Consider the following 13,903-nt stretch of genomic DNA (forward strand, 5'->3'; position numbering starts at 1 on the left):
ATATTGTTAAAAGTAGATATGATATAGAAACATCTAATAATATAGGTCTAGAATAATAATTAGATAATGATTATTCTTCACCTTCTGGTATTTTATAGATGGTATCCTTAAGGCTTTCCTTTTCCTCTCACCACTATTCTGTCCAGCTCATTAATACAAGAGTTAACCAGTATTCTCAATCCTTCATACCTTTCGCTGGTAAACTTTAGAACTCCCTGCTTGCTTCTGTATTTCCATCTTCCTATGACTTGACTTTTTTTTTAAGAGGGAGGTTTCAAGACATTTGTCCCTGTCTTTTGGATAACTTTTATTCTCTTTTAGGGAACTGGTAATCCAGTGCACCTTTTTTATATATTGTTTGTTGCCCTTAGCCAGTTTCCCCTCGTGAGAGAGAGAGAGAGAGAGAGAGAGAGAGAGAGAGAGAGAGAGAGAGAGAGAGAGAGAGAGAGAGAGAGATATGCATGATACATAACACATAATGTGGGTATATTTTATTTACAGAAAGCATACTTGATGTAGAAAAAAACAAAAATATTAAGAATTAATTGGTGAAGTATTGAGATTATGATGCACATAAAAAAAAATGGTACATTAAACAGATTTTTGTGCAGTTAAGGGTTTTGTGAAGAGGTGATCAACTGTGCTTTTATTTTAAGTCATATTGGTTTGTTTACCTAAAGTAATAGGAGAGGACCCAAACTCCTGCTGCAGTTGCAAGATTCACCAGATATAATATCTCACAGGAAAGTTGGTCAACTGGATATCGTATATTTTTGGATATATTCAACTGTCACATAATGATATATTAAAATAGCTTAAATATATTTTTAAACACATATCTACGGCATAAATGCATTGTGTTTTTTATACCATCTTTATCTCTGGAATAAAAATTATTTTGTTACTGAATTTATAACTCAAAGTTAGTATGATATTTTCTTTCCTTTTAGGCCAGGAAGTAGAGTAGTACAAGAAATCATGATCATGAGTTTATTTTCATAACTTGAAAATTAAAGTTTGATATGAGATTGTCTATTGCTAACCAATTCGCTCTTAATAAAAGTTTTTGGTGTCAGAAAAGCCCAACAGGGACCTAGTTAATGGACAGTGGCCATCCTGACGAGTTATTTTTACTCAAAAGGCATACCATGTTCAGGCTATGGCAAGACAGAGCTTAAGTATATGGTGATGGAAGCAGTGCACCCTTGGGATTTTTCAGTTTTTGATGTTTTTAAATATTTCAACCTTTCTGTAGAGCTGTGTTGTCTCACCTCACAAACGCTTTTGGTATAGTGATATTAGCTCATGCATGACCTTTCAGAGGAGTTCCATAGAGCAGTCAAGATCTGCACTGGTGCTGAGCTGAGTCCCCACATTGTGGACACTGTGTTCAAGATCTTTGATGACGATGGTGACGGCCAACTGAGCTACAAGGAGTTCATTGCCATCATGAGGGATCGGCTGCATCGTGGCTTCAAGGTCAGTTCTGAAACAAACTGTTTGGTGTTGTTGCTAAAATTTGCATTGTTCCCACTGTAATGAAATCTCACTGACTTTAGGCTTGAGAAATCTGCTTGCTCTTTACTACATATTAACTCTTGCATATGTGATGGATGATGTATGTACACTTATGGTCAACATTACTATGTGATCGTTAGGCAGGGATTGTAATCTGATATCATATGATCTTCATCTATCATTGCTATCCATATATTAGCTGACTTTTGAATTTTGTAAAGAACATTTTCACTTTTTATATATACAGTTATCCCCTTTACTTCAGTGACACCTAACTGTTTCCTTATTTTTTACTAATCATCATCAGTTTCTATATAATCTAAATGAGATACTTCACATCTCATCTTTAGCTGAAACAATTGCTATGAATTCAGGCATTCTGATTTGTGTCTGCCAGTTTTTCTCATCATCCCAGCTGCTAACTTTGTACAGGAGCCTTATCTGTCCATGTATGGAGTATGCTTCACATATATGGCAGTTCCACTCTCACTGTTTTTTTTTTTTAGACAGGTGGAATTCATAGCTTTTTTGTCATAACTTCTCCCTGCTGCCTGACTGTCTTCAGTCTCTTTCTCATTGCTGCAGTGTTGTATGTCTTGCAATGCCTGACTGTCTTCAGTCTCTCTCATTACTGCAGTGTTGTATCTCTTGCAATCTTCTACTGCTCTTCTGATCTTGCTAACTGCATGCCTCTCCTCCTCCTTAGGCCTCACTGCATAAGACTTTCTTCTTTCTTTCATTCCTATTCTGTCCACCTCTCTGAATAACACAAAAATTAACCAGTATTCTTAGTTATTTATTCCTTTCTCTGATAAATCTGGAACTCCCTGCTGTTTACGTATTTCCCTTCCTATGACTTTAACTCCTTCAATAAGACAGTTTCAAAACATTTATTCTGTAGTTTTTCACTCAACTTTCAACACTATGGGGATCAATATCTTGGTGGACCTAACATTACTATTGTGGTGTCACAATGTGAGCTCAAGAGACAATTAGATTGAGTAGGTAGAGAAGATTGGAAATTAGACAATTGGCTGTGCCACAACAAGTAGGCTGCAACAAAATATGGTAAAGTACATGTGTAGTGCACAGTTTCTAGCCTATTCAGGACAAGATGCAGGGTCAAAATTGAGACCCTAGGTGGATGGTCCAAACCTGCTATTGCAGTGCAACTCGTGTTCAAACACATTCCTTGTGATATCATTTGTCATTTTTGCTTTGTCTTAATACCAGTAAGTCATCATATATTACCTATGAATATCATATCTGTGTCATGTTTACACTCTTTGAGAATGTCATAAAAATGCAAGCATTATGATATTACTGAACATTTTCAATGCATGTAATCCCCACTATATGATTCACTGGTATATAACATTTTACTTTTACATTCTTTCTTTCTTTCCAATCCATTCATTGCCTACTATATACTATTGGTTATTATTTGTTTTTACTGTCACAAGAGTGTGCACTCACTCACTTTGCACACAATATTAAGGTATTTGTTTGGGAATATTGGTACAGTATGTGTGTATGTTGTGAGTTGATTTATTATTATTATTATTATTATTATTATTATCATCATTATTATTATTATTGTTATTATTATAATAATTTATCATGTTCTATTTTTTATTACATTTCTCTTCATTCCTTTTTATGGGGGATATCAGTTTTGGCATCATAGTCAGGTCACTCTTCATCTCAGATGATGAGGATAATGAGTGAGCACAGCCCTGGATGTTGTGCTAGTTTGGGTGCATATAGTTCTACAGAAAGTCCAGGGGTTGGAATAACAGCAAACACTGTATGTAGAATGGCTTTAGTATAGTATTCCAGAGACTGCAAATTAAACATTGCAACAGATGCCCAAGAGTAAAGCTGTGACTGTCCAGCAAAGTGGACAGCCTGTGACTGACTGAACAAAGCTGGCTGGCACTGGCCACTGAGAGAAATATCATCTTAGAAATATGATCTTAGAAAGACACGGTGTCGTATATGTAAATGATGATTTTTATTATAATAATAACAATAATAAAAATAAATAATAATAGTACTGTAATAAGAAGAAAATTAAGTTAGTCACAAAATTTCTTTGTAGGGAACATTATGCCAAGGGTCTTCCAGCCTTGGGGGAGGGGGGGTATGGACTCAACACTGTAGTGAGAGTAATTACAAAAATTAGTTTTGCTTATTTTTATTGTATTGCTTTATTTTTGTGTTTATTTAATTTATGCAATTTGTGTTTTATTACTTTAGCTAATAACTTTATTACATTTCATGAGTTTTAGGAACTATATATATAAGTCTTAGGATGCATTCCAGTTTTTCCTGTTCATTGAGTTTGCTACAGGATAGTTTGCTCTGATTACATTTCCAGGAACATAACCTAAATGTATATCAGGAATGATATGTATATCATAAAGATCTATTGGACATGATGGAAAGTCAAGAAAATAAGCTAGTTCACTTGTGAAATGATGACATGAAAATTTCAGTTTCATAACCAGTGTATGAGATCTCCCAGTATGCCTAGTGGTTCTTTGATACTGCATAGGATGCAGTAAAATCAGTGATAATTGCAATTAACTTTTTGGGTACAGTACGCCCCGCACTTGGTGAATTAATTAGTTTGTTGAAACTACCGCCAAATGCGAATTTCGCCAAACACGAGGTCTTTATACCATATAAATTGCCTAAAAAATGCCTGTCAGTCAGTCTTTGGTCATTGCCAAAGTCCCTCTTTTGACCCCTAAAATACCATCTTTCGGGTTGAAATAAAATTTTTTGCCTTCACATATTAGAACACATGTACAAAATAGACCAATAAACAATAAATAAAACTAATAAGACACAATATAGAGGCTGTAACTCCCATTTTTCCACCCATTTCCTTCGCCCACTTTCATCGTCTCCACCACCATTGTCCTTATCCCCACCGGTACCACCTCTTGCCGTGGTAGAGGCCATGTTGGCGGTAAATCGCCAGAATTTGTTCTCACTCTGGCAGAGCAGAGGGTAGCTAGCACAAACAAAATGGCTGAAGGGGACTCTCACACTGTGTTCTGATAGGTTTAGACTTTAGAGAGGTCTGACATCACTGGAAAGCTGCGTGGTTCACCATGCGGCTGCCAAGTTTGAATTCAAATTGCCAAGCGTGCACTCAGTGGTCCGTGGCCACCTTACTGCCAAAAGTGAATTTCGCTAAGTGTGGGGGCTTACTGTATGCTATATCCAGAATGTAAACATGACAGATGTGACCCTCATAAGTAATACATGATGTGTTTGGCATCATATTCAGCAATACTGCATGATTCACCTCATAGCAAACCTGACAAGGAGTGTGTTCACTTTCATACTTTGTGGAAGTTAGTGTGGTCTAGAAAACCTGAGATCTGAGGATCCCTAGTTCTGAGTGAACTAGAAACTATGTATTGTATGTATGCACCACCACATGTCTCCATTGCCCTAAAAGGATGCGGACTAGTGGCATAACACGACAAAGAAAACGTTGTGAACACCATTTTTATAAAAAATCCTTTATATTAAAAGATGACACAGGGAACAGTGTGGGACAGTCAACAGCAGCAGTGTAATGAATCCATACTAGACTGTGATCCATGATGTGTTCTTGCTTATCACCCAGCAAGATGATGTGTAGGTCTGCTTTTGGTAGATTACATCAGACAACACTAGAGCTTTCTCAGTTTTTATGAAAAAGTCACAAGTAACGATATAGCATAGTCCATTCAATTCCATTAGCTACTTTCTGTAATCTCATCACTCATTGCTCCATGGCTTAGTCAGCCCATTTTCTGCTTAAGTGTAGATGCTGGTGTTTCCATTTTGTCTATACTATGTAACCCTTCCCCGTAACACAGAGACTTTGTGCAGTACTTGGTTTCTTGAAAGGTATATAGAAAAATGATAAATAGATTATGAATCTGTTTAAAGCAGTTGTAAATGTTGAAATTTGTTGTTAATTAACAGATTAATGACAATACAAGTTTAGTTAGATGGAATTGAGTTCAATTCTACGTTTTTAGAATTATTATGATAATGAAAATGAAATAATGGTATATTATAGATAGCTCTCCTGAACATGATGGTGTTAAAACACAAAGTTGTTGAGGGAGGTTAGTATCATGTTCACTTTTCTGTCCAGAGCTGTATGATCAAGACAATAGCAGCAGAGTGCTAGCATGTGTTCTCACAATGTTGAGCCACTGCTGAATCGCACCTACAGTGTAGAATAAATAGTTGCTTAACATCATTTCTCTCTGGCTTATCTAAAATTCAACACCATTATTTTAAAGATGTTCTTGCATACTTTCATTATTATTTACAGAATCATGATGAATCAGTTATAAACGGCATTGAATGTGGTATAAACACTTTCAACTCGCATAATTTTTCCTTATTTAATTCACGAAACGTTTCAATATATTAAACACATTCATAATTTATAATTCTTCTGTACAATGATCAAGTAACTATTGCAGAAAATGAGGATGATACAGGGAAGCAAAGTAATTTTCATTGTGTTGAAACTTGAAAGGGCAGTGTCTATGCTAAGTGAAGACTCATCAGGAACAAACTTGGACAAAAAAAAAAAAAAAAAAAAAAAAAAAAAAAAAAAAAACAGCTTGTGTTTCATTTGTATGTCACCGAGTGAATAGAGTATGATCAAAAGTGAACTTATCTCATAATGCCTTTATCTTGCATTTTCTCATCTCCATTTCCTATAATTTTTAAATGGGTTTCTTTAATAACTGGTAGAAATGACACCATGTTGCTATTTGATTATTTTGAATGAGTTTTTTCATACCTGCAACTAACTTTATTAATTTCAGTGGTAAAGCTTGATTGAGTTTGTGCCACAAGTCCCGGCTATTAAGTGATGCTCCTTTTCATATTTTTTTTGCATTTAACACAATGGCTTGTATCATTACCCAGCAAACCTCAAGGAGTGAAGGGTGGGATGCCTTCAAGCAGTGCGTCAAGAGTGAGATGAAGGCCGTGGTGTGAAGACCTGAGGTGATGATTCCAGGTGCAGTCTGCCATTATATTACTTTTAAACTATATTTATAGTGTTATTCATAGTGTTAACATGTGAAGAGGGAAGGATACACAGGGAATGAAATAAAAATGTCATCTCAGGGAAGCATAAGAGAAGCATGCAAAGTGACAAGATGGAGGATAGAGTATACTAAGTATGCATGGCTAGTTTTGGAATATGTTCAAGTGGTATGAACTGTGGAATGACAGAATGGGTGAAAAGAAATGTGCTGAGATGGCTTGGCCACTAGAAAAATTGAGTGAGGCATTGGACACCTAATTAGAGATAGATTCAGCAGAAAAGGGGGGAAAAAAATAAATAAAAGGGAAGCAACTCCCAAGAGTGTATAAAGATTCATATATCTATATGTTACTAAGAAGGTTGTGAAGTAAACACAGGCTTGGAATTGAATACTTTGATGGTGACTACTCTAACTCGTGAGGCTCTTCAGAAGAATATGGCTTGAAGGCCAAGCTGTTCTGATTAGAGGGATGCTGGATTAGTAGTGTACTGTACTGAGAATTGATGATTGGTTCCAGATTGTGTCTTCGGTCATCAGTTTGGCGACTGATTGGCAACTGATCTGATTGTGCAACTCCTTCCTGGGTCATGCATTCTGCTACTTGATTGGTGTGTGCCACTCCCCACTGTAGTGACCTGTGCTACTTCAGCCAACACAATGTCATCCACTCTTATTGATATTGTCTTTGTTAGTTGTTATGTATATAGAGTAATGCTTTTCTGTGCTGATTGCTGATAACACTTTTTAGCATTTTCACTTTATCCACTATGGTAAGTGGCATTCTTCATATATATGGTTCACTAATGCACTATTTTCTTTCTCTGCTAAACTGAGGAGAATGCCACATATCTGGGAATTGATTTCAAGGTGCCTTTACCTTTTGTACTCGTATACTGTGATAGGCTGGTGGGATGACTGGAAAGTCCCCACATGTGTGCATACCACACACATACACACATAACATATGAAAAATGTGATGTAAAAGATATTTTCATTTATAGCAGGGGTTCTCAACCTGGAATTTGTGAACCCCCAGGGATTTATAAGATTTCCAAAGGTTCTTAAATGGCTGATGTAATATCCTTTGTGGTACTATTGCATATTGAGTTAGTGCCAGTCACTAAAGTAACATTCCAGGGGTACTTAGATGGCAGATGGCTGATTTAATAATATCCTTTCTTGTACCATTTCATATTGAGCTAGTGTCAGTCACTAAATTAACATTTTGTTTGATGTCATATTATTCATGGTTTGGATACATGGTCTTGTAACTTGGTTTTATTGCTTTTAAAAATGAATTTGTGTGGAGTACATGCCCTTTTTGTTCTTAATGTTCAAGAGAGAGAGAGAGAGAATATCTTCCCAGTGGTCTGTCTTTATGCAGTAGATAAAATTTTTTTACATCACCTGATTTCTTTATGCATTTGTGCGTGTGTGCCTTACTTGTCATAATGTTTTCAGTTGCACCCGTCACACGGAATTTCATACACTATACAGTCAACTCTCAATTAACAATGGTTTGAACTTTGAGGATTTTGAACTTTACATGCTATATATTGTCAAGTGAAATACTTAATTGTTTCTCACTCTCATCTAACATGCACACTCACCATAAAAGTAACACAAATATGCATATAGTGACTGCTGCAAAAAAGAAGATATGTGACATAATAAGGAAATGGTGCACACTGTCAAGGAGAAGGAAAGTGTAGTAGTGTATGAAATTCCATTTGGTATGTGCAACCAAAAACATTATGGTGAGTCAGGCTGAAGTTTGGCAGCATGAGGACAAAGTAGATGTGTGGCACCACAAAGAATGTAATGCATAAGTGAACAATATAGATGAAGAAGGCTGCTTACCAAAGTGAGTAAAGATGCTAAAAAGCAGTATCAGCAGCAATCAGCACAGAAAACCATTAATCCATATACATAACTAATAAAGACAATATCAATAAAAGAGTGCTTGACATTGTGTTGGCTGAAGTGGCAACACAGGTCACTATAGTGGGGAGTGGCAAACACCAATCATGTAGAAGAATGCATGATCCAGGAAGTAGTTGCACAATCAGATCAATTATTAATCAGATGACATAGCACAATCAAATCAGTTACTAATCAGATGACAGAATACAACCCAGGACCAATCAGCACTCCTTGAGACAGTACACTATTAATTAATCCAGCATCCCTTAAATTAGAACAGCTTTGCCTGTGAGCCATATTCTTCTGAACTACTTGCTAACACATTTCTTTTCCTTCAGCAACAAGAACCCTCTGAGGGGTGGGCAGGTTTCAAAGCATGTGTCAAGAATGCAATGAGGAGCCAACAGCAGCAGGACCAGCAGCCCTCCCTCACCTAGGCCCTCCAGACACACTTGTTACAGAGCACTGCAATGACAGTTATCATTCACAAAATGCAGTTTTCATGGTCTTGAGTGTGTATACACAAATGTATTGTAAAACTATGTACTTAAGTATTTAAAATTATATGATTGAATTGTCAAGCTGAAATGTATTAAGAGAAAAGCAACCAAAACCTTTTTGGTTTTGGATATTAATATTGAAAACTTTACTTGAGCTCTGTTCAACACAAAAATGAAAAGGTCAACAAATCAGCTGCATCATGCAAGCTCCGTCCACCATCTGATGGTTTTTGCACAAGACAATAACTTGTCAAGTACATCTTACAAACAATGTAGATTTACTATTCTCTGGTGCATCAAAAGTGCTATAAACATATAGGAGTATTAAGCTTGTTGATTGCATGAAATAACTCATTGTTATGTATAGATAAACAAATATTTAAGAAACTTTGAGATAAAAAAGCACAAATGTGAATTTGTTCACAAAATGATTTGTTGTGCATTCAATATGCCAATGACAGAACTTTCTAGGAGGAAAATTTCCTTTAGCTCAGACTGGTCTGCTTTAGGAAACCTTAAAGCTCATGCTGCATACAATGCTTTTGTGTCACCTGAGTAAAGAGGAAACTGTCCCTAAATGTTTTAGCAATGAAAGTCATATTTTCTTTCCACTAAGAAATCTTCAACTCTGATAGTTCTGAAGATTACAGTGGACTTATTTAGGAGTGAAGCACAAAGTTGTATTACTATAAAGAAAATAATGACTTCATGCTGTGTAGATATAAGTTTGTTTTCATCTAGTCAAAGAATTATATGTACAGAATCTTTATCCACCGTATTAAATCTCTGATCTGATGTCTTATGTACATTGCTTGTTGAAAAGATATTGTACTGTTGTTATTTATATTATGTTGTTACTTTTTATAGTGAATACATATAAATTCTAACTGCTTCAGATTTAAAGTAGCTAAAATAAGTAATTTGTACAGAATAAAATATGAAAGGTAAGGCCAGTTTATACAGAAAATACTAACAAAAATTGGGAAGGGAGATGAAGAGATTGTTAGTTGTTATAAAATTTTACTACAAAGTCAATACCCTGTCCCTTCTTAAAGCATACTTAATATAGTAAAAGGTTTTAAGCCCTGAAACAGTTTTTATAAAAAGATTCCAAAATCATTGTATAATATTGGTAAAAAAAAAAATTTTTTTAATGATCTAGAAATTTTAAAGCTAAATGCATTTCCAGTACCTTATTAGTACTTGATCCAAATAATGGTTTTGAGTGTCAGATAAATTATAATATATATATATATATATATATATATATATATATATATATATATATATATATATATATATATATATATATATATATATATATATAATAACTATTATATTGGCAACAGAAACAATGTTTTTCAAATCTTGGGTGATTCCAACAAAGAATTGTGAAATTGTTGAATTATATTGGCAGACAGTTCATCTAACTGTAGAACACAATTAAGTTTTTCTGCATGATAAAATTTTTTTAATTCTTATACTGATACATTTCATGCAAACTGAAATAAAGCAGATTAGAAACTAAGTCTCAAAATGTATTTCTTACTTGTCCTAACTTAGCCACTGATCCCTTGGACACAATAAAAGGTAGAGAAAGCTAGGCAAAGCTGCACACATAGGTGGTGCATAACTATGGAAATATTAAAATGGAGAGATAAGTGGTAGTAGATTGGATAATTTAAACATGTGAACTGGTATGGAGACAAGGAGTACCAGAGTATGGGAATTAAGTTACAGGATTTACCAGAGGAGCCTGGAAATTTACATGAGTGTGTCTGACTGACACTGACAGTGAATGAGGTGAGAATCATGAAGAACTTGTTCTTGCAATTGGTAGAGTGTTCTATCTGACAGACACTGACAGTGAATGAGGCAAGAATCATGAAGAACTTATCCTTGCAATTGATAAAATATAGAGAAACAAGGAAAAAATATATGTATGAAGCATTCATGGACAGGAACAATGTGGGCCAAGCTGTCGTAGTATGTTTGCAGACAAAAGTGTAGCAGAGATGAGAGCATATATATATATATATATATATATATATATATATATATATATATATATATATATATATATATATATATATATATATATATATATATATATATATATATATATATATATATATATATATATATATATATATATATATATATATATATATATATATATATATATATATATATATATATATATATATATATATATATATATATATATATATATATATATATATATATATATATATATATATATATATATATATATATATATATATATATATATATATATATATATATATATATATATATATATATATATATATATATATATATATATATATATATATATATATATATATATATATATATATATATATATATATATATATATATATATATATATATATATATATATATATATATATATATATATATATATATATATATATATATATATATATATATATATATATATATATATATATATATATATATATATATATATATATATATATATATATATATATATATATATATATATATATATATATATATATATATATATATATATATATATATATATATATATATATATATATATATATATATATATATATATATATATATATATATTTTTTTTTTTTTTTTTTTTTACATTACAAGGGCACTGGCCAAGGGCAAACAAAGTGTTGGAAAAAAAAAATCCCGCTGGTTGCCAGGCCCTGTTAAGAGGAAAGTAGAAAGAGAAAAACAAAAAATCTAAAAGGAGGGTCCAGTTAACGTAAGAGGTGTCTTGACACTCCTCTTTTGAAAGAGTTTAAGTCATAGGCAGGTGGAAATACAGACACAGGTAGAGAGTTCCAGAGTTTACCAGTGTAGGGAATGAAGGAGTGAAGATACTGGTTAACTCTTGCATTAGGAAGATGGACAGAATAGGGATGAGAAGAAGTAGAGAGTCTTGTGCAGCGAGGCCGCAGGAGGGGAAGGCATGCAGTTAGCAAGTTCAGAAGAGCAGACAGCATGAAAACAGCGGTAGAAGACAGATAAAGATGCAACATTGCGGCGGTGACTTAAAGAATCAAGACAGTCAGTTAGAGGAGAAGAGTTGATAAGACGAAAAGCTTTAGATTCCACCTTGTTTAGTAAAGCTGTGTGTGGATCCCCAGACATGAGAGCCATACTCCATACACGGGCGGATAAGGCCCTTGTACAGAGCAAGCAGCTGGGAGGGAGAGAAAATGGACGAAGACGCCATAGGACACCTAACTTCTTGGAAGCTGATTTAGCAAGAGTAGAGATGTGAAATTTCCAGTTTAGATTTTTAGTGAAGGATAGACCGAGTGTGTTTAATGTAGAGGAGAGGGAAGTTGAGTGTTATTGAAGAAGAGAGGATAGTTGTCTGGAAGGTTATGTCGAGTAGATAGTTGTAGAAATTGAGTTTTGAGGCATTGAACAAAACCAGGTTTTCTCTGCCCCAATCAGAAACAAGTGAAAGATCAGAAGTTAGGCGTCCTATAGCATCTCGCCTTGAGTCATTTAATTGTTGTTGGGTTGGGCGTCTGTTGAACGCTGTTGAATAATGCAGGTGGTATCATCAGCATAGGAGTGGATAGGGCATTGAGTCAGATTTAGGAGATCATTGATGAATAATAGAAAGAGAGTGGGTGATAGGACAGAACCCTGTGGAACACCACTGTTGATAGTTTTAGGGAAGAACAGTGACCGTCTACTACAGCAGCAATAGAACGATCGGAAAGGAAACTGGAGATGAAGGTACAGAGAGAAGGATAGAATCCGTAGGAGGGTAGTTTAGAAATTAAAGATTTGTGCCAGACTCTATCGAAGGCTTTCGATATGTCAAGGCCGACAGCAAAGGTTTCACCGAAGTCCCTAAAAGAGGATGACCAAGATTCAGTTAGGAAAGTAAGAAGATCACCAGTAGATCTGCCTTTACGGAAACCATACTGGCAATCAGAGAGAAGGTTGTGAGCTGATAGATGCCTCATTATCTTCCTATTAAGGATAGACTCAAAGGCTTTAGAAAGGCAGGAAATCAAAGCTATAGGGCGGTAGTTAGAAGGATTGGAGTGGTCACCTTTTTAGGGACAGGTTGAATGTGAGCAAACTTCCAGCAAGAAGGATAAATAGAAGTAGAGAGACACAGATGAAAGAGTTTGACCAGGCAGTGAGCGAGTTCGGAAGCACAGTTTTGAGAACAACAGGAGGGACTCCATCCGGACCGTAAGCCTTCCGAGAATCAAGGCCAGAGAGGGCCAGGAAAACGTCTTTATAAAGAATTTTAATTTTAGGGATGAAGTAGTCAGAGGGTGGAGGAGTAGGAGGAATATGCCCAGAATCATCCAAAGTTGAGTTGGTAGCAAAGGTTTGAGCGAAGAGTTCAGCTTTAGAAAAGAAGAGACAGCTGTAGAGCCATCTGGATGAAGTAAAGGAGGGAAAGACGAAGAAGTAAAGTTGTTAGAGATATTATTGGCTAGATGCCAGAAATCTCGAGAGGAGTTAGAATTGGAAAGACTTTGACATTTTCTATTGATGAAAGAGTTTTAGTAAGTTGGAGAATAGATTTGGCATGATTACGGGCAGAAATATATAGGGCATGAGTTTCAGCAGTTGGATGGCTACGGAACCGTTTGTGAGCCGCCTCTATCATTGACAGCACGAGAACAAGCAGAGTTAAACCAAGGCTTTTTAGCTTTAGGGTTAGAGAAAGTATGAGGAATGTATAGCTCCATGCCAGAGATAATCACCTCTGTTATGCGCTCGGCACAAAGAGAAGGATCTCTGACATGAAAACAATAATCATCCCAAGGAAATCAGAATAGTACTGCCTTAGTTCCTCCCACTTAGCAGAGT

At 34.9% G+C, this 13,903-nt stretch overlaps 2 protein-coding genes across 14 annotated transcripts in view; one reads left to right on the forward strand and one right to left on the reverse strand.

Moving 5' to 3' along the window:
• The window catches only part of LOC123498485 (calcium uptake protein 3, mitochondrial-like), a 29,736-nt gene extending 19,186 nt beyond the window's left edge, over positions 1–10,550 (forward strand). For 4 of the 8 annotated variants that reach the window (XM_045245612.1, XM_045245615.1, XM_045245618.1 and 1 more), the window contains 2 exons: positions 1,322–1,479; positions 8,861–10,550. In XM_045245612.1, coding sequence (XP_045101547.1) covers positions 1,322–1,479; positions 8,861–8,959 — 257 coding nt within the window. In that variant the 3' untranslated portion in view covers positions 8,960–10,550. Of the gene's footprint in view, positions 1–1,321; positions 1,480–6,474; positions 6,569–8,860 lie in introns of all 8 variants that reach the window. The other 4 variants (XM_045245613.1, XM_045245616.1, XM_045245619.1 and 1 more) reach the window with 2 other exon arrangements.
• Positions 480–13,903, reverse strand: part of LOC123498486 (centrosomal protein of 19 kDa-like) — a 95,435-nt gene continuing 82,011 nt past the window's right edge. For 4 of the 6 annotated variants that reach the window (XM_045245624.1, XM_045245620.1, XM_045245621.1 and 1 more), the window contains exon 5: positions 480–1,496. The gene's annotated coding sequence lies outside the window, so the exon portion shown is untranslated. Of the gene's footprint in view, positions 1,497–6,977; positions 8,988–13,903 lie in introns of those variants that run through there. The other 2 variants (XM_045245623.1, XM_045245622.1) reach the window with 2 other exon arrangements.

Source organism: Portunus trituberculatus, chromosome 48 (genome assembly GCF_017591435.1).
Source record: "Portunus trituberculatus isolate SZX2019 chromosome 48, ASM1759143v1, whole genome shotgun sequence".
Taxonomy (NCBI): Eukaryota; Metazoa; Arthropoda; class Malacostraca; order Decapoda; family Portunidae; genus Portunus; species Portunus trituberculatus.